At 51.5% G+C, this 21,705-nt stretch overlaps 1 protein-coding gene across 1 annotated transcript; it reads left to right on the forward strand.

The window, feature by feature from the left end:
- Nucleotides 1-43: 43 nt before the first annotated feature.
- On the forward strand, nt 44-21,517 carry LOC128756778 (uncharacterized). The gene is made up of 6 exons (XM_053861434.1): nt 44-49; nt 1,162-2,211; nt 16,358-16,435; nt 20,526-20,696; nt 20,760-21,149; nt 21,275-21,517. Exons 1-6 carry the CDS (start codon nt 44-46, stop codon nt 21,515-21,517), a joined length of 1,938 nt encoding a protein of 645 aa, XP_053717409.1.
- The last annotated feature ends 188 nt before the right edge of the window (nt 21,518-21,705 follow it).

Below are 21,705 nucleotides of genomic sequence, written 5' to 3' on the forward strand. Positions count from 1 at the left end.
CAGGAGAGGCAAAGGTCTCAAGAGTAGTCCAACAGAGGAAACCATGGAGGTGAGAAAGAGGCGTAACGTTGTGGTGACTGCTGCCCCGCCAGTTTTGCAGCTGACAGGGTTCACTTGTCATTGAGCCCAGTCACAGGGAGCCGAGAACAAGAAGTGTCCAAACAAATGTAAGAGGAGATGTGGGTGGAGCTTTTCCTTGGGAAGAAACTGGAGTACCAAGAGGTGCAACCACGGCAAGATGATAGAATGTCCACTCATGAAGGTGCCAGGCTCGTCTCCCACCTGCCACCGTGCCGCCACATCGTGGTTCAATTGCCGGGTCTGTCGTTGACGGTCCCTCCGTGGCGACCCAGGTTTGAACCTCCACACCAGGAATTAAGGCAAAGACTTACCCAGTCGGCCGTAACAATCGTAACACCATCGTCTAACGTTGTCTAACGTTTGTGTCTTGTATTCATCCAGTGTTCCCAGTCACTCTGACCTGCTGAGCCATGATGCTAACACATGAAGACTCCTCTGGCTCTGCATTGGCTTTAAATCAAGTCAGAGTTGGGCTTCGCCATTTTGCTCAACAGCACGTGGGTAGTAGAGTAAATCCATATGTTCTACCTTAAACATCAAGATTCAACACTTGGTAGGACTCCGGACCGTCATGATTGATTTGAATTTCAAGGCCATCGCTCCTGATGCACAAATGTCAGACCAAGATCATTTCTGGATCAGTAGCAGGTCCGGTACCGACCGAAATGGCCATCCATTTTTGTATTATTTCTTTGTTTGAACAAGGTTTCTTTGGTGCTGCTGAGTCACGTAGATCAATGTTGTTGAAGCCGTCTGAATTTTAATGAAGCCTCTGCAGTGTTGCATAACTTCATTTGTTTTGTCAGCCATTTTATTCCTGCCTCCAGGGCAGCACATTGTTGGTTACCTGCTGAACGTGTCGTTCAAAGCAGCCGTTTGGAGAAGAGGAGGGCACCTGGGTCGACTTCCGTTGCTCTCTTTGGTGGTTAGATTGGGCCAGTTGAGATGAAGTGAACCACCCCAGAACACATGAGAGAACAGTCTGTTACTGACATGGAGAGTTAAGGAACCACCAGGGTCCCTGTACCTCTGCTGCCCACCAGAGCCCACCAGAGTCCCTGTACCTCTGCTGCCCACCAGGGTCCACCAGAGTCCCTGTACCTCTGCTGCCCACCAGGGTCCACCAGAGTCCCTGTTCCTCTGCGGCCCACCGGAGTCCCTGTTCCTCTGCTGCCCACCAGGGTCCCTGTTCCTCTGCTGCCCACCAGAGTCCCTGTTCCCCTGCGGCCCACCGGAGTCCCTGTTCCTCTGCCGCCCACCGGAGTCCCTGTTCCTCTGCCGCCCACCAGAGTCCACCAGGGTCCCTATACCTCTGCTGCCCACCAGAGTCCCTGTTCCTCTGCCGCCCACCAGAGTCCCTGTTCCTCTGCGGCCCACCAGAGTCCCTGTTCCTCTGCCGCCCACCAGAGTCCCTGTTCCTCTGCGGCCCACCAGAGTCCCTGTTCCTCTGCGGCCCACCGGAGTCCCTGTTCCTCTGCCGCCCACCGGAGTCCCTGTTCCTCTGCCGCCCACCAGAGTCCACCAGGGTCCCTATACCTCTGCTGCCCACCAGAGTCCCTGTTCCTCTGCCGCCCACCAGGGTCCCTGTTCCTCTGCTGCCCACCAGGGTCCCTGTTCCTCTGCGGCCCACCGGAGTCCCTGTTCCTCTGCCGCCCACCGGAGTCCCTGTTCCTCTGCCGCCCACCAGAGTCCACCAGGGTCCCTATACCTCTGCTGCCCACCAGAGTCCCTGTTCCTCTGCCACCCACCAGAGTCCCTGTACCTCTGCTGCCCACCAGAGTCCCTGTTCCTCTGCTGCCCACCAGAGTCCCTGTACCTCTGCTGCCCACCAGAGTCCCTGTTCCTCTGCCGCCCACCAGAGTCCCTGTACCTCTGCTGCCCACCAGGGTCCCTGTTCCTCTGCGGCCCACTGGAGTCCCTGTTCCTCTGCCGCCCACCAGAGTCCCTGTTCCTCTGCCGCCCACCAGAGTCCCTGTTCCTCTGCCGCCCACCAGGGTCCCTGTTCCTCTGCCGCCCACCAGAGTCCCTGTACCTCTGCTGCCCACCAGGGTCCCTGTTCCTCTGCGGCCCACCGGAGTCCCTGTTCCTCTGCCGCCCACCAGAGTCCCTGTTCCTCTGCTGCCCTCAAGGGTCCGGGTTTCTCCTCTCTTCAGATCAAGGAAGGACCATTTCTGTTGGCTCCACTTTGCCAGGTGGACTGATGGGCAGTTGTTGTGCCAATGACGTATGAGTGAATGAAGGTCATGTGTAAGGAAGGAGCCTTGAGCCATGTTCAGTGTAACAACTGCACAGCACTGGCTGCTCGCTCAACCATCGCCGTGCCCTTGATGATCATGAAACAAAGCCCTGGAGGAAGACTGACCCCTTCACACACACACACACGTGCACGTGTGCGATGCCATGCCGTGTCCTCTGGCTCCCCCTTCCTGCCCCCTCAGCCACTCAGCAGCTCCACCCTCTATCTGAAGTCAGTCTCCACCAATTAGCCGTGGCTTGAAGCAGCGCCTTCACCCTGCAGATCACCTGCCGGGGCAGCGCTGCCCATTACAGAGGAGGTGACTGGACATGGAGGTGTGGTCTGGTGCGGGGCACACTCTCTCTCACAGGCGTCAGTGTGGAGCTTCATCCAAACACATGTGAGAAGGAGGAGGAGGAGAAGGGAGTGGCAAGCACCATGGCTCCGGTTAGCTCCTGCTGCCGAGTGCGTCTGTGCCTCTGCCGCCTCCCGCAGGACGGCGCATGCGACCGCCCGCTCCACAAGCCCCTCCCACCAGCCGCCCCTCTCCATCACGCACTGATTTATTTTCTCCGATTCCCCTTTTTATCTCGTTGAATTTTTCAGCGCTCGCTCATGTTTCCTTACTTCTCTCATGCACTGTTCACCGTGGCACACCGGGGGATGTGAGCGCATCAAATCTGGAGCCATGGCAGAGGAGGCTGGAGCTGCTGGCGCAAACGCGTGCAGATCGCTGGAGCTCAGTTCAAACATTTGGAATTCGCCGCTGTAATTTAGCTCCTTCAGCTACCGTCAGGTGACAAGTCGCCCCTGGGAAACCTTCTGCGCTTCTTCTCACATTCGGGGAGCAGACCTCTGCCAAGCAGCTCCTTCTCAGCCGGGTTATTACCATCCTTTCTACGTTTTTCACTCACTCAGAACCCTGTGTTTTAAACATCGATGCAGCTAGTAAACGGATTCTGCCTCCAAGATATTATCATTATCATTATTGTCACGCCAGACAAATGAAATCACAGGTGTTTTCATGACGTTAATGCGCTCCGTGCGTCCCACAGCCACTCACAGCTGCAGCAGACGGGGAATACAACTCATCCTCACTCCCGTATGTATGTCATATATTGTTGTTGGGAAAAGTTGCCATTTGCATCCAGCTCCTCGTGCTCCGCGACGCGCCTGCAACGCTGTATAAAACTTTTTATTTATTTCTTTCCCAGCGCCGCTGGGTCCCTTACACCCTCACAATGGAAATAAAATGCCTTTCTCTCTCGCCCCTTTATGCGATGCTTCCCGTGACAGGAGTCCTAGTGTGTTGATATGCAGCGCTGAAGGCTGCCTTTGGCGTCAGTATAGGACGCAAAAGTCCACTTTCCCAACGCCAGTGTATTACACCAGGGGTTGAAATCAAATGACCGTGATTCCACTGGTCTGCAGTGAGGCCTCCAATTATACTGGCGACATGATGTCAGAGTTGGGGGAGGTTGTTTTGGAGGCTGGAAACCTGTGGCGACCTCTGGTGCAAAGAGCCAATGTGTTGCCAAGGTGGGAACAGACAGTGGGTTCTCCCCATCACTTTAGCAGCGTAGAGGTGAACGTGGACGTGGAGGATAGAATACAGTGTCGCTCACAACTCTACATTGTTCCCAGTGAAGCATTTCAATACTCTCAACTTCAGCTGCGACAAACTTTTCTCTAGCCTACGTTTGGTGTTGACTGGTGTTGACTGTGTGGCAGCGTCGCAAGGAAGATGCACCTTGAGATTTAGCAGCGTAAGGCAGACGGGAAGGTCCGACTCTGGAGCAGGACAGGGATGCCAGAGGGAGACCGGAGCCCCGGAGGGAGGGGAGAGCGTACATCTCCAAACTCCGGGACCATTAAGAAGATGATTCTTAAATGGCCGAGCCTCGTATTGTGTTGACGCACGTTCCATCACCACGATAGATCTGGCAATATTTAGCTCTCAGCTCTTTCACTCTTCTCTCTGTCTCTTTTTGCTTTAAATCCCATTTCACTGCGTAACGTTACTGGGAAGGAGGGCGCTGTGTTTGGAATGTGCGAGATGATACACAAGTCCCATCGTGTGAACGGGGTAATCACATGACCAGTGTCCGACTGCTGCCCGAGGGTCCGCACCAAACACCAGTAAGTGTCATCGTTGAATCTGATCAGATTGTCAATCCGATACCGGGGTTCCAAACCCAGTCACACGAGGGCCCCAAAGTTTACAGCTGAAGTTGCTGACCAAACAACACTCAAGAAGTGGCCCAACTTTGTCTCCATGAAGCAGACACTCACTCATCTGCTGCCCCGCCTCTCATTCAATTCCTCTGTTACATCGTTTAGTGAAGGTCCGAATGAACTGTTCACAAAGAGCCTGCAGGCTCCAACTGTACCGCCACGTCAGCGCACAACAACGTCACGTGAACATGGAGCGAGCTTGCGTGACCTTCAGTGGAAGGAGGTGAGTGAGAAAAGTTCAAACAAGAAAGATGCCGAGGGGTTTGGGTTCGGTCTGCAGTATGTATCTGCACATGTGCCGATGAACACTGGTTGTAATAACCTCAGGAACTGTGGGAATCCCAAAATATTGAGAAGATATTTCTGCAGCATAAAGTTTTCCCTTCCTAAATGTCCAAATCCCCATGATGGAACTGTGGAACAGAGGGAAGTCAGAAGCCCAACACTATAAAGCAAGATGGCCGACCTCCAGCTCCAGCTCTACTCCGCCCCCATCCACACCTCCGTCAGGCTCCGCCCTCGTCAGAGCTCCAGAATGGAACTACTCACAGAACATCATCATGAAAAAGATGGACTTATTTCAGCATCAGTTTAATTTAGAATCTACATTTATTTATTCATGTGCTTTTTGGTTCAAACCATTGCAGCCTGGAGCTTTTTCAGACTAAAAATTGACACTAGTTTTTTTACAAACTCATCTGCAAACTCCTCATTTCCCATCATGTTGTTCCCGAACCATAAATGATCTCAACTTTCATCGCAATCTTTCCAAAAGTCAGCCTCAAAATGAGACATTTCTGGCCGCAAGAATCGACAGACGGAGCCCAGAGAAATGGTGGCTGGATGTGGAAGCAGTTGTCAGCTGAAGGAAAGGCACAGAGCGTCGTTCCTCACTGTCCCGTGAGCTTCCTGGATCACTTACAAACTCGGTGATGTCCTCACCAAGACGGAGGCAGCCTTGGCTGGATAGAGATGGTTTCGCTTCTCATTTGTTTTTATTTGACCGAGGTCTCTTCTGCAGGTCGCTGTGAGAGCGAGGCCACACATGCCTGACACCCCGGCTGAATATGTATCAGTCATGTTACATCACTTTATATATTCATGGAAATATCCCGGACGGATGACGGCGACGGCGCCGCTTCTCCCTCCTGACTTTCGGCTGCCGTGTCTTTCACTCCCTCCGTCTGCCCAGACCTTTTCTTCCTGCAACTCAGTGGAGAGTGGAAGAGCCAGGATATAGCTGTGGGGAGCTGGAGAGTTGGGGGAAGAGACGCGAGAAGAGAAGCTGTTCAAAGATGGAAGGGGACTGAGAAACAAGTGCCGAGTGTGCAGTGCGTTCTTATCTGCGCATGCCTTCGGGTGAGTGTAAGTGGTGTAAGTCAATTCTGACACAGATATGAATCCCATAATTGCTTATAATGAGCTTATTGTTCTTTTGTGGCGAGCGCGTGTGCCAGTACTGGCCGGAGAACTCCAGCCCAGAGAGGCAGGCGGCTGGTGAGAGGTGCGGGAGATGCTGCCTGGTGCCTGCCTGCCTCACACCAGTGGCCACCACACTGCATACAGAGCTGTCACAGTTTCTTCAGTAGCTTTTCTTTTTCTTTGGTTTGGGATTTTTGTACTTTTTAGTTTTAGTATAATTTTAGTTTGTTTTGATTCGTTGATTCGTCGAACAGTTTCAGTCAGTTAACGATGCACGAAAAACTTTCTCATTTTCATTTCAGTTAATGAAAATGATTTACAATTCTAGCTATCGTTTGTTTTTGTTTTTTTCCGTTACTTTTCATGAACTATAATGACCTTGCTTGGGAGAAGAGGTGCTGGACAGTCATCCAAAATTCTGCTTGTACACGCAGGGTTTCTGTGGAGACGTGTTTATGTCAAGCCATCCTCCCCACCATGTTGTCATATATTCTCCTTCTCCTGCTCCTCCTTCTTCTTCTTCTTCTTCTCCTTTATTTTCTTCTTCTTCTTCTTCTTCTTCGTCTTCTTTCTCTGTGGGCTTCTCTCTTCAGGGGTGGATCACCCTCCTCCATCTCCCCCTGTCCTCTGCTTCCTCTTCTCTCAAACCTCCAAACCTCATGTCCTCCTTCACCACCTCCATCAATCTCCTCTGTGGCCTTCCTCTCCACCTTCTGCCTGCCAGTTCCAACATCCTTCTTCTTCTTCTTCTTTGTCGTCTTCTTTCTCTGTGGGCTTCTCCCTTCAGAGGTGGATCATCTTCCTCCATCTCCCCCTGTCCTCTGCTTCCTCTTCTCTCAAACCTCATGTCCTCCTTCACCACCTCCATCAATCTCCTCTGTGGCCTTCCTCTCTACCTTCTGCCTGCCAGTTCCAACATCTCAACATCTTCATCTACCAATGTACTGGCTCTCTCTCTCTCCTCTGTACATGTCCTCATATATTGATGCAGGGAAAGTGGACTTCAGTGCCAGTGTGAGGGTGAGACTTGGGACCTGCCTCACCCTGCTGGCGCCCTCCTCTTCACCTTCCTTTTGCTCCACCCATCACGTTCTTGAGCTGGAAGAGGACAGGTGTGACACGGACGGTTGATGGACAGAGGCTCAGTTTGGGAAGACTGGCACGTGTGCCACTGTACTGTTGAACTGACCTTTGAACATCTAAAGTTTGACCGCCTTCGGTCTACAAAGCCAAATATGAAGCGAATGTCATGATTTTGTCCCTTGATCCTTGTTGTGTGTCTCCCTCCCTCCTTCCTGTTTGGTGTGACACAGCTGGAGCCAATCTCCCTCTGATCACCTGTGTATAAAAACACCTGGACTCCAGCAACATGTGTTCCAGTGGTAAACCAGCGCTCCTTGTCCGTTCTCGCTCGGTGCGCTTGTTTATTGCTGTATACTGTGTCTGAAACCCTGGTGCCTGAGTTAGCGTTCTGTTCCTTCCTCTGTTTCTGTGTGTTTCCTGGTTTGTTCTGTGATTTGCCATTTCTGTTCATGGTGCTTTTTCTGTCTCTTTTTGCTTACGGATTTAAGTTTGTTTGACTCTCCCTGTTCTGTGATGCTTTCTGTTGGACTCTTATTCTCGTTCAGGGACATCTCCCAGTTTGACGCTTTGATTTGGGACAAATTGACTTTCCTCTGTTTCTCCCGGTTCAGCGACTATATTGTTGTGAATGATAAAACCATTGTATTTGACTCGCTCCTGCCTCCCGTGACTTCCATCTCTGCATTTGGGTCCCTCCTCGCGTTTTGAACCGTAACAGCAGAGCTACGATTGCTCAGGTCTCTTGTGTTAAACCACAGCAGAGGTGGGCAATTCCGTTTCCTGAAGGGCCACACCAGAAACTGTGACAGCTGTGAGGGGCTAACATGCCAGAAGAAAGACAGCGGCGACGACAAAACATGATGGAAAAATCTCCAAAATATATTCTTGAGTAACAAGGGCAAAATGATCCTCAGAAGATGAAATGAAATGTAAGAGGTGTTAATATACCATGAAACCTATTGAAGTATTTCATTTTATATCCACTTAATTTGAATATGAATCGACTACGTTCAAGGTAAAAAGGCAACTATTTCAAAACATATTTTCAGTATAACTTCAATGTATTTTGTGGAACAAAAAAAAATGGCCAATGAAAAGAAGAAATTTTGTCTTTAAACAAGAACATTCACTGATGAAGTGGTGGTGACTAAAAGAAAGAACAAAAAAAGCAGAAACATTAGGACATATTATAGTTTTAGAGTGACATCAAACGGGCCACAAAAACACAGGCATTGGGCCGCATTTGGCCCCCGGGCCACATTTGAACTCCAGTGAAGCAGGACTGTCCAAACCCTGGACCCTGCAGACGACGGGGAGAGTGAGCGGTGAGAGTCGGGGGCTGAGATGGACAGGGGGAGACATGAACTGTGTGTGTGTGAGTCACGGCGCTCTGGTAACCAGCTTACATAATGGTGCCACGGCGGCGTGAAGGATGCGCTGACAGCGAGCGATCCTGCCGTCATTAGCAGGGCTACACAGCTGCCTCTGAAGCGGAGGAGGAGCCGGGGAAACACACGCAGAAGAAGGGGAGAGGAACGTGGGGAAGTTGAGGACGGAGCAGAGCGGAGTGATGCGGGGAAGTGAGTCAGTCACGCACCAGACTCCCTTCCTTCCTGCAGCAGCAGCGCAGCAGCTCGCCCTATTGTTTCCTGCCTCAAAGGAAACATGAATAAATGAGAGGTGTTCTTTTCTCTTCTGAATCTCCTGCCTGCCGTCAGGCGCCCGTACAGCGTGCTATCGCTCCTGACATCAGAGGAAACACAAGAGCAATTCACATGCAAATACCAATCTGGCTGCAGATTAGAAAAACAGCAACCTTGCGCCGCAGCCCAAACCATGTCAGACAACACCGATGTAAGGCAGGGACAACATCACAGGCCGGGCCTGCATGGGAGGACACCTCCGTCCCACTGTTTGAACTCAAGAGATGAAGCAGAGGAACGAGGCCAGGAAACACAGCGTGTCGGGCCGCGGCCAGCTACTCAGGCAGCGCAGCGTCCTGGGCGCGGGGCTCTCTGCAGCCCAACCTGCACGTCAGAGGTGAGAAACAGCACTCTGAGGCTGTTCATGCAGACGTGGGAGAGAGGGTCTGGAGAGGGCCCCTGACCTGGTGTTGCATGAGGGAAGGACGTGTGTGAGGACCGTTGCTGTCGGAGTGACACAGGGCTTCAAGGTCAAAGGACGGACATGATGGAGAGAGGTGAGGCAGAGCAGGTGTGTGGATGAGAAGTTAGTGAAAACAGACGGTGGGGCAGAGCTATGCCAAGAGGTGAAGAGGAGAGTGCAGGCAGGGTGGAAGAGCCGGAGGCCACTGTCACTGTGGGTGATCTGTGACAGAAGGGTGGCTGCTGGAGTGAGAAGGGAAGCTCTGCAGGACGGCAGCGAGGCCTGCCAGGATGGAGTCACAGGTGAAGACACTGAGGTTCTCATCGGCAGTGAAAGTCATGATGGGAAGATGAGGTGTCGTGAAACAGTGACCTCATGTTCACGGGCCACTAGATGGTGCTGTTGGGTTAGAAGTGATGTGAGGTTTCAGTGAATGACTTGTTCAAGTCCAAACACAGCTGACAGCAGCTCCTGGTGGACTCTGAACTGAACATCAGGACACTGTTTCATGAAGCCTCATCATTTTATTTTATTTTATTTTATTTTATAAATATAGTGTGAGTGTCTTAGTGTGTGTGTGTGACTGTGTGTGTGCATGTGTGTTAGTGAGTGTGTGTGTTAGCGAGTGTGCACATGCTCACGCTGCGTGCACATTACGGAGCAGTAAGTGGCGTAATGAGCCTGGGTAACTGCCAGCAGGCAGTCATGTGACTCGCTTCACCTGTGGCCCACAGGAGCCTCTCTAGAGGCTCCTGAACTCCGAGAGCTGCTCGTGTGTGTCGCCCATGTCGATCCAGGTACGAGGTGCAAGAGTCGCCCACTCTTGACTCGCTGACTCGGCGGACTGACAGAAGGTGTCAGCTGAAGTCACGACTCCCTGAAAGACCAACCAAAAAGATGCAGTGTTTGTTGGCTGCTGCATGTTTGATGAGTCTGGCCCAGTGAAATCTGGCCTGACACTCAAATGAGTCATGGGCTTTAAATCATGCAACACTCGCCCAGAAGAGACTTGAAAACAGGATGAAGATGTTCCCGCAGAGTCTCGGGATGGAGACGGCTGAGCTGCCGCTCCGCTTTGGAACGTTGGTCTTGATTTATTTCAGGTAAACAAACAAGCGCGTGTGGCTTCACTCGCACGCTCGCTGCTCCTGGTGGAGCTGAGAGTCTGATCACATGGTGCAAGCCTGCTTCCTCTCTGAAGCCTGAAGTTGAACCGAGCTCTGCTTCACTCTTCCCTGCCATGAGGCCACACAACACTGGCTGCACTGTAGAGCAGAGGAACAAAGGGGCGCCAGCTGCTAAACACCAGGACCATCAGAACATGAAGACATCAGGAAGATGCATGAACCGTGGATTCATCAAGAGGAAGGAGAGTGGTTGGAACAAGGTGGTCCAGGACACCAATGAACTTGCTGGCACCTCAGTGGAGACCTGTCCATGACACTTCTGCTTTGGTCCAGTCGACTCGTCGCTGTATTGTCAGCAGAATAACTGAGAAAGAATTTCACAGAGACGTTCAGGAGACATTGGTCATGGGACTCGGAGCAGATGATGGTGTGTTGGTGGGTGCATCACTAGTGCCACCTGCTGTTCCACTGAGCTCACAGCCAGCAGATGTTTCATGGAGGTCTCACTCTGATCCCCTGCTGCAGCCTGTCTCACCAGCTGCGGCGTGAAGGTGGGGCCACCCCTGGACATGTTGCTTGAGGAGGCAACGGTGCCTCCTATAGACCACCATGCTGCCTGTAGAGCGTTAGCTACACTAGCCTTCAATAGCTAGTCTCTCCAGGAGGTGGCGATGTTGCAACTATCAACGCAATTCCAACCAATCCCAGCGAGTTGTGCGAGGTTTCTTCCAGTCACTGCGACTTTCCGGAAAATTTCCACCACTCACTGGAGTCTCCTTTGGCCCCGCGCCACTCCGCAGCATCTTATCCCCTCCCTCCTCGTTCAGATGACGTCATGTGCGACGCCAAACGCTTTTAAAACACTTCTTAAAACACACTTTAACTCTTTCGCTTTGATACAACCACACAGCTGATAGTGACATGATCTGCACAGTCTGCTGCCCTTTATGTCTTAATTCCATGGATTTATTATTTTCAATGTTTGTTTTATCTTGATTTTACACTCTGTACAGCATGTAGTGATGATCTTGTGCTTTAAAAAAATATATGGTATAGTTTGGTAAACGCTCACATCTGCCCACAAAACGATTCGGACCTGAAGGATCCTGGATCCTCTAAATCCCCATGATGAAACTGTAGAACAGAGGGAAGTGAGAAGCGGAAGTGAGTGGTGCAGCGTCAGCCCAACACTATAAAGCAAGATGGCCGACCTCCATCTCTCTCCAGCTGTTTCTGAGCCTCTACATCAACAGAGCAGCAGCTCACACACACCTTGACCTCTCAGACTCCGCCCCATCCACCCCTCCGTCAGGCTCCGCCCTCGTCAGGAGCTCCGGAACACAACAACCGGGAAACTACTTACGGAACATCAGCATGAAAAAGATGGACTTATTTTAGCATCAGTTTTATTTAGCATCTACACTTATTTATTCATGTGCTTTTTGCAAATGAAGCATATTTGGTTCAAACCATTGCAGCCTGGAGCTTTTTCAGACTAAACACTGACACTAGTTTTTTTACAAACTCATCTGCAAAGCTCCTCATTTCCCGTCATGTTGTTCCAGAACCATAAATGATCACAACTTTCACCTCAATTCTTCTAAAAATCTGCCACAAGTGAGACATTTCTGGCCACAATACTCGACAGACGGAGCCCAGAGAAATGGTGGCTGGATGTGGAAGCAGTTGTCAGCTGAAGAAAAGGCACAGAGCGTCGTTCCAGAGTTTGTTTTGCTCATTGCTTTTTGCAAATGATCAGTGCAGCCTGGGGCTTTGTTGAGGCTAAAAACTGACACTACTTTTTTACAAGCTCATTTGCAAAGCTACTCATTTCCCATCATGTTGCACCAGAACCACAAATGGTCGCAACTTTCACTGCAATTTTTAAAACACTCCTCAGCAAAATCAGGCAGTTTTGGCTGCAACGATCAACAGAAGAGTCTGTGAGACTCCAAAACTTCTGACTTGACCATCACGTGGACCTTCAAAATAGCTCTCTACATTTGAACACATTTGAATTGTCATCATCAGAGCTCCACCGCAGCAACGCAGCTTTCCACCAGGTGGTTTTTAACGGTGGCTTCAACCCTCCACAGCACATTCGATGGCCTCAGAACAGAAGAGGACCCAGTGCTGACAGATGAGGAGCCGAGTGGTGAATACCACGCCAATGAAAGGTGGTCAACAACGTTCCCAAGTGTTGCTTCCCGCCGGCGAGACGTTCCCTGAAGTGACTGGGTACACAGCGCCGCCGACAGAACATGGAACATGGGAGACAGATGTGAGAAGCGCTGCTGATTCCTCAGTCTGTGTGAGGTGTGGCGTGTGCGTACGGGGCCCAAGCAAACGTTGTCTCTTTTGGAGGCTCTTTTCGGCAGCCGACTGCGGGCAAACACAAATATCCCCGAGGCAGAGGTGCAGGCGGGATTGGAAGAGAGCTCAGAGAGAATCGATGAGAACCCCACGGCACACACTCACTCACACTCGCGGAAATGAAATCTAAAGGACACGTTGCTCAACCCCTCCGCTGCTCTCTCCAGAAGCCGTCACATTTATCATTCAGTGTTTTCTCATCTTGTGCAATTTTGCCGCCTCGGCGTTTCCCCCTGCACTGCTCCTTCCTCTCTTCGCCTCAACTCCCTGTTTTGCCATTATTTTGCTCAACACAGGAGAGCGGAGACGCTCGTCCTGTTCCCTCACTCATCCCATAATGGATACTTTCCTTTTTGGACTTTGATGAATCATTCTCTTCCTCCGTAGAGTCCAATTATTTCTGACAGACTTTGATGTTTACCACGCTAACTGTGTGCTGTCCGTGCTGCGTGGCTGGTTACTGTCATTCACTTGGCTGAACCCACAGCCTTAAGAGCTGCAGTGGGGATGTGGCTGCCACTGGGTCCAGGACTAGCCCCGAGCCAGCGGCCCCGGCCGGCCGGCAGGGAGGAGAGGAACGTCAGGGGAAACAGCCTGGAGAAAGGTCCCGCAGGGGTCAGCAGTCTGCAGTTCACCACAGATCAGTACTGGATGCGAGGAGATGTGGACTTTGCCTCACAAGAAGGAGGCCATAGGTTCGCTTCCCGTATTCTCACTGCTAGCTAGTGGGCTGGTGGGGCTTCGTGTAACTGATGTTCAGAGGTCAGTAGGTGGCGCTCATGCGAGCTGCCGTTGAAATGGTCAGTCAAATCCCAAGATCTTAGAGCGGAGAGCGTCGACGTCTCAGAAAATAAGGCCCAACCTCATGTCCCTTCCCTCCTCACGCCGTGTTGATGTGTTTGCTTCAAATTAGCCAAACGCATTTGATTTCCCATCTGAGGAGGATTTTGATTTTACTCAAAGCCCAGAGGCAACGCTAATCCTTTAATGAAGGAATTCCTGTTCCCTGTGCCAGGGCTGATCTGTTGCCAGACGCGTCCCGATTTTTGATCCATTGACTGTCACTGGAGAGGCGCTGCCGAGTCTCCTGTCTGTGAGGTCGGCCTTCACCGCCAGCCCAATTCACTCATCAGTCAGTGCTGGTTTGACTCGCTCACGGTTATTACACGATAACAAGGATTACTATTATCAGTCAGGTAAAACAGACCTGTCTCACTACGGTCTGAACCCAGCTCATGTTCCCTGTTACACTTGGTGAACTCTGCTTCACAAAGACTGGAAGAGCCAATGTTGAAGCCTCACCAAAGATCATGATCGTGGCCTGAAGAACCAGATACCGGATGCAAGCGGCTAAAATGAGTTTTTCTCCGACGGGTGGCGGGTGTCTCCCTTAGAGAGAGGGTGAGAAGTCATGTCACTTGGGAGGGACTCGCAGTAGAGCCGCAGCTTTTCCGTGCTGAGAGGAGTCCACTGTGGTGGCATCTCATGAGGACGCCCCCTGGACGCCTCCCTCTGGAGGTGTTTCAGGCAGGGCCAGCTGGATGTTGTGCGCGAGAAGTGCGTTCCGTTGAAGCTGTTGCCCCCATGACCCAGCAACGGATGAGCAGATGATGGATCGATGAATGGATGGATGGATGATGGATGAATGAATGGATGAATGGATAGATGAATGGATGGATGGATGGGTGGATGGATGGATGAATGAATGGATGGATGGGTGGATGGATGGTTGAGTGAATGGATGGATGAATGGATGAATGGATGGAAGAATGGCTGGATGGATGGATGGATGAATGGATGGCTGGATGGATGGATGGATGGACTTCCGAGGAAGGAAAAATGAAAATGAGAAAATACTCATCCAGTGGGACTTGAATAGCTTTATTTTATTTTTATTACTTTATTTGTTTTTATCTGTCACAGACGCCACTCATGAAGGTAAGAAGTCTGCAGTCAGTCTGTGGTGCGGCACAAACACAATGAATGATGTGATAAACCCAGGTGGCAACAAGGCAACAGGCAGTAGTGCAGCCACCCCTTTACCCAGCCACCGGCCCCATAGAAGAGAGTCAAAAGAGCACAGTTTACTGAACAAATACGTCTTTAGCCTGGATACTGGTTGGGAGGATATTTATTGTGTTGTTATTGTGGAAACCGTTCTGTTTTCATGTTTTTATTTAACTTACTCCCGACAACATCCTTCCCACGTGTGAATGCAGTCCATGTCGACACTCTGCTGAAAGTGTCTGATGGAACACATGCGTGTCTCTCTCCCATCCAACCCTCAAGAATGCACACGCACGCACGCACACACACACGCACACGCACACACACACACCCCCACACACACACACACACCTGCACACACACACACACACACACACACACACACACGCACGCACGCACGCACACACACACACACACACACACCCGCACACACACACCAGCACACACGCACACACACCCGCACACAGAGAAAAGTCATGGCGGAGCAGGACTTTATAGCAGTCTGATGTCATGAGTTGTGACAGTCGGCTATACAGGAGAGCTGGAAGCGCTTGTCGCACAGCAAAGAGAGACCAAGGTCAGGATAGATTGAGGCTTTAAAGTGAGTGTGTAGATTAAATTGAAATGAAGTGTGGAAGCAGAAAAGGGGGGGAAGCCCAGGAGAGAGGCAGAGAAGTGTTCGCAGGAGCAAGTCGCTGTTGATTCAGCTGGCCTCACGCAGCCACTAAGTCCAGTGAAAACAGGACTTTGGAGCAGCCAGGTGAGTGAGTGTCAACGCCGTGACCTTTGAGTTGAAGTCTTCTGTTTGCATCAGGTCGACAGTGGCATGGAGCCATTTACAGTCGACTCCATCAAAGAATAGACGTGGAAGTCCCTCCCGAGGTTTTCAGCACACAATATTTCAAGGATCAGAACTCGAGTTCAGTAAACTTCTCAGGGAAGTGACTCACTGATATCCGACGGCTCTGGGATCCTGTGTTCAGCCAGAGTTTCTGCAGATGAAGAGTGCAGCCCGTTTAGGACGACCACGTCCTCACCCCTGTAGACTGACTTATCGTTGGGACAGGTTTGCGTCCTACACTGAGGAAAAAGGCCGCCTTCAGCGTCGCAGGTCGACGCCTTGGCAGCGCGACACACGGAGAAAAAAAAGAGGTAGGTTGGGGTTAGGGTCAGCCATGGGATGGCGCTCCATTCAGTCTACGTTTAATCATAATGGCTCACTAAGGAGTGAGTCACTCTTTCAGTGATGAGAGCCGCTGTATGGAAGTAAAACGCCTTCTTCTTTTCCCTCTTTCACCGCACATGATGCTCCATGCAGCCCCACACGCTCCCTGAACACTACGGGAGGAAAACGTTCTTTCAGTCCATGGACACAGCTGTGCGTCAACATGCGAAGCGGAAGGCTCCTTTCTTGTCAGTATGGGACGCAAAAGTCCACTTTCTCAACGTCACGCTCGAATCATTTTTCTGTGATGGCACCCCGACTTCTGGGTCTCCCCAATGAGATAAGACTGACTCGCCGTGTGACTTCTTTAAATCCCTTGTTAAAAAGAGACTTTTACAAACCGACTTTTGTGTGAAGGTGTGGATTCACCAGGTCGGTTTATAGTTATGTTGCCTTTGATCTGGAGTTTGTCTCAACTGGTGATTTGTGAAGGTGATACTCAAGTGTCCATTGTTTGTTCAGGAGATCTGCCCTCCGGCTGAGATCATGAAGAACATCCTCAACCTTCTCCACGGAGGCCGAGCGGAGACCAATTACTCCGTATCCTGAAGACGACGGCGACCCCCGACCCAGGGTGCAGTCCCGCCCAGAGTCTCACCGACCTTGTTTCCTCCGCTGCACTTTCCAAGGAAATGGATTAGAAACATGATTCCGAGTGGCTTTTGATTGAAGTTTCTCAGAGCATTTAGTGTGATGAAGACGAATCTGCATCACTCACGCCGCCGCTGCCGCCATCACTGGGCTCGTGCTCCTGAATAAATAAGGAGAAGTGGCCTGGCGTCGCCGCAGCAGGGTCATTTACACTCACGGGACGTGACTTTTGACGCACTTTGACGCACCACAACGTGCCATTCCGACCCAGTTGACTGTCGTGTAACAGATCACTGGATGAGACGGCTGACATGCGTATTTTAGAGGGACGGAGGACTGGAAACTTGGGAGCGATCCGCCATCCGAATGTTGACCCTCCTTCTCCCAGTCACCTCCTCCTCATCTAAAGTCACTCTGTAAAAGCTGTATCTTTTTAGAATCAAAACATCTCATCTGGCTTCATTGAAGATCCCTTGTATGTCTCCTATCAGCAAGATGGAGGAGCTTCTTTTAAGACAATATTCATATCGTATCTTCTCAAATATGCTGTTTTTTCACTTATTTTCACTGTGCTTTTACTTTGAAATAAGTGAAAAATCTGCCAATACAACAAGTGAAAAACAGCATATTTAAGATATTGTCTAAAGAAAGTCCCTCCATGTTGCTGAAATGTCATATATATAAGTGAATTTCTCTCAGATCTAGTGAGATGAGATGTTTTGACTGAAAATAAAGCATCACAAACTTGCAGCGCAGCCATCACATCCGAAGACTGTGGTCATAGAAACGGCTTCTTCTAACAGCCAGTAGCTGTCGCCTGCTGAGCGAACTTGACTGTTCGGATCACAGTCCTGCCTCCACCGTGGCCCTCTGAGCACCGAGTTGATGTGCTGATCTTCATCTTCCAGCCTCATGCTATCCTGACCTTGGCCTTCGTCCTCTGTTCTCCTTCAGAGCTGCTCTCTCCTCTCCACGTGTCTGAACCTTCCAGCCTCCTGGACCTGCAGCCACCGCTCCTCTGACTTTGCTCTTTACTCTGCGACATGTTCGCTGACTGCTCCGCTGCTCATGTGTGAGAGCTGAAGACACAGGCTTTAGTTCAACGTGGAGACACTGGGCAGAGTGAAGTAAATAAAATCCAGCGCAATAACTCCAGAACGATGAGAGCTCTATAAAATAATGTGCTCCCGCTGCCCGGCCCTGCGAGCGCCAACTCAGTTGGGTAAAGGTCAGCGGTTTGGCTCAGGCTCAACTTTGCACACTCCCATATTTCTCAAAGCAAATTTATGTGCCATCTTTGCAGGGCAACGGTCAGCGGTTCGTCTGGGAGCACTGCCCCCCCTCCGACGATGACGGATCGCGCCAAGTCCGCTCCGTTATTTCGCTGCTAAATACGAACAAGCGACTGGCGTTTTCATGCAGTCTCCAAGCTCAAGCGTGAAAACTTTGCAGGAACTTTCAGAGCAACCACTGCTTCTGTGAGAGAACCGACCACCTTCCCTCAGTCATCTGAGCTCACGGCGGGCACCAGTGTGTGTGAGGGACACACAGCTTTCACGTGAAGCTCTTCTTTAGCGCTGTGATGAAGATAAGGTGGGTGAAGGCGCCCAACACCTGAGCTGAAAACCACCGTCACAGGTGAGACACGACTGCTGCCCCGCCCCCCTCAGCAGATCACCGTCTGGCGCTCACGTCCTGATGCTCACAGACGCCTCGAGGCCAAACAGGAATGGAACAACCTTCTCCGCTTCCCCGTGCCCCGGTGTTCTCCTCCAGGAGATAAACAGCGGAGGACGTGAGACTGTTCGTCCCAGACATGGTCAATAATGATAGCACTCAAGCTCTTTTATGTTTTTCCTTCAGGGATTATATTGATCTCCTCAGAAGTGAGGATGAAATGGGGTAAGTATTTCAGGCCTCTATTTGTCTCTGACGGTGTCTGTTGGAGCGGAGCTGTAAGTCAACACTACTTTAAGCTGCATTTCACTTCTGGCCCTGAACGTTATTGAAGGGCTGGAGGACACGCAGCGACGGGATGTTTTCACTCGGCACCGAGAGGTCAGGAGGGAAGGGAGAAGCAAGTGTAGGATTTAGAGTGACACTGACTCTGGACTGGAAGATGAAGGGGACGAGAGCCCTGTTGGCTCCGCCGAAAATAGCTGGACCTGGAACTGACATCTAGCTGCTGAAATGGTCTGGTTTTTCACTGCTGGAGACTCGACAGCATGAAAAGCTAAACACCATGACTGTATTCCTCCTGTGTTGGTCCTCAGAGCAGGATTCAGGATCCATCCCTTGTTTTCCGTCCTCACCGTTGTCATGGGGGCAAACCTCCATGCTGTTTTTACACACACCGGAGACGGACTGTTTGGTTCTGTCCCATGGAAGAGTCAGAGATGAAGTTCTCATTGGGAGTGAGTCAGAAGAACCAGTGGACCAGAGGAGGAAGTTCAGAGGCAAAGTTGGGGAGGACAGACCAGTCTGGACACGAGGGGAGGAGAGACACAGGACGTGTTGGACCAAGCATGTTAGACATGCAGGTCTGAAGCCAACCGCCGAGGTTGAGACCAAGGAGGACGTGAAGAAAAGAGATGAGAGGAGGAGGCCGAGCCCTGACAGAAGAGGATATAATGGTGTGTCCCAGTTGTCCTCACAAGTGGGACATTCCCAGCTAAGGTGGGAGGATTGTCACCATCCCAAGGTCGCAATCCAAGATGGCTGCTCGGGTCAGCGGAGAGCAGAGCGCTTACGATTAAGTCCTTCATTTCTGCTAAGATATGACCCCTGCTCAGAAGTGTTTCGACCGACGTGTTTCTGTCGTGTCATTTCAAATGTCCACGCTGTATATGCAAACTACAATGTGGACCGAGCTAACGGTGGCTATCGCTAGGCTGGTCACCTTCTGACCTGCCAGGCAAATGGAACGCACCACAACGAAACGTCATCACTCACAAAACACTCTCCACGGACACGTGCTAAATGAAGGAGCCCGTTCCTGCCTGGAAAAACCCTGCTACCTGGAGATAAACATCCAGCTTTGCAGTGGAAGTGTGTCCAAGATGCTTTGGAAAGATTTCGCCCATTTGAAAGACTCTTCCGCCAGTGACTCACATGTTGGTGAACCTCTTGACCCAAGCCATGAGTCTTTTTGAAGTGGAAAAAAAAAAAGTTGTTATTCTTCACTTAAAAAACCTTAACAAGCAAATGATTCTTCATAAAAATATTGTTATATTCAGGTCCATCTATGGTCCTATCTTCTTTCTTTAATGCTCAAGTTCAAGACACAACATTGTTGTGCATCTCCAGTCAAATGGAAACCAAAGTCCACGTCAGATCCAAGGCTCCAAAGCTCCTCCTGAAGACGCGGGGAAAGTCAGGCGCCACACTCTCTCCCTCCGGGTGTTAATGCGTGCACACGCCTGTTACTGTAAAGCTTCTTGACAATGACCCTGTATGTCACCCAGATCCTGCAGCCAAGTGCTGGCTGAAGCAGCATCCTGCTGCACTGTACCTCCTACACAGAGAGGACGCAGGACACGCACACGCCGACCCTGCCAGACACGCGTGCGCGTGCGCGCGCTGTCACAGGACGTTGTGCTCAGAGGAGAGATGCCGACTCAGCTGGGTCAGGAAGGTTCAGCCCACCGTCACCATGAGAGTGATGGAGGAGGACAGCAGGCTAAATGGACAGCAGATGGCTAATGAATCCGTCTGTGAAGTCCCAGCAAAACTTCAACCTTGACTTCCTCTCAAGTCAGTCAGATGAGGAGAAGAAAACAAGGGTGTTGCTCAGTGAGTGTCAGGCAGCCTTCAGTGGCTTCATCCCAGGCTCAAGTCACTCGCACTGAAGTCTGATCTGGAAATGAGGCGGGCTGGTGCTGGGGGGGGGGCAGATTGGACCCGACCTTGGTGGAGGACAGCAAAGGCACAACTGTGTGTGTGACTCCCTCTGTCTCTCTGTGTGTGTGTCGGGAGACAGAGATGTAAATCCATCTGCATTCCAGCTTCCTGTCACAACATTGACCTATATTCCTATCAGACATTACACGATGCAACCAGGGGCACTTTCACAGCACCGACCGACCCGGACCCGGACCCGGACCCGGACCCGGACCCGGACCCGGACCCAGAACCAGAACCAGAACCAGAACCAGAATCAGACCCAGGCCCAGACCCAGGCCCAGACCCAGAACCAGACCGGACCCAGACCGTGACCCAGAACCAGAACCACAACCACAACCAGAACCAGAACCAGAACCAGAACCAGAACCAGAACCAGAACCAGAACCAGAATCGGACCCAGGCCCAGACCCAGAACCAGACCCAGACCCAGACTGTGACCCAGACTGTGACCCAGAACCAGAACCAGAATCGGACCCAGGCCCAGAACCAGAACCAAAACCTGAACCAGGCCCGCACCCGGACCCGAACCCAGACCCAGACCCGGACTCAGACCCAGAACCAGAACCAGGCCCGGACCCGGACCCAGAACCAGACCCAGAACCAGAACCAGACCCAGACCCAGACTGTGACCCAGACTGTGACCCAGAACCAGAACCAGAATCGGACCCAGGCCCAGAACCAGAACCAAAACCTGAACCAGGCCCGCACCCGGACCCGAACCCAGACCCAGACCCGGACTCAGACCCAGAACCAGAACCAGGCCCGGACCCGGACCCGGACCCAGACCCAGACCCAGACCCAGAACCAGACCCAGAACCAGAACCAGGCGCGGACCCGGACCCAGACCCAGAACCAGAACCAGAACCGGACCCGGACCCAAACCAGAACCAGGCCCAGGCCCAGGCCCGGAACCGGACCCAGACCCAGAACCAGAAGCAGAACCGGACTCGGACCCAAACCCAGACCCGGAACTGGACCCGGACCCGGACCCGGACTCTGACCTGGGCCCAGAACCAGAACCCGAACCAGGCCCGGAAACGGAAACAGAAACGGACCTGGAACCAGACCCAAACCCAGACCCAGAACCAAGCCCAGGCCAGGCCCAAACCCAGACCCAGTGACAAGTGACCAGAAGTTGGAGGCACAGTTTGGACGGATGGAGTGGAGAGACAGAGAAAACACTGGACCGAGAATGTTGGAGATGGAGCTACCTGACAGCAGAAGCAGAGGAGAAGAACAACCATGGAAGTTGATGGAGTTGATGGAGGAGTACCTGAGGAGGAAGGAGGACAATGAAGGTGACTGGAGACTGTGAA

This window comes from Synchiropus splendidus, chromosome 4, assembly GCF_027744825.2.
Source record: "Synchiropus splendidus isolate RoL2022-P1 chromosome 4, RoL_Sspl_1.0, whole genome shotgun sequence".
Lineage (NCBI taxonomy): Eukaryota > Metazoa > Chordata > Actinopteri > Syngnathiformes > Callionymidae > Synchiropus > Synchiropus splendidus.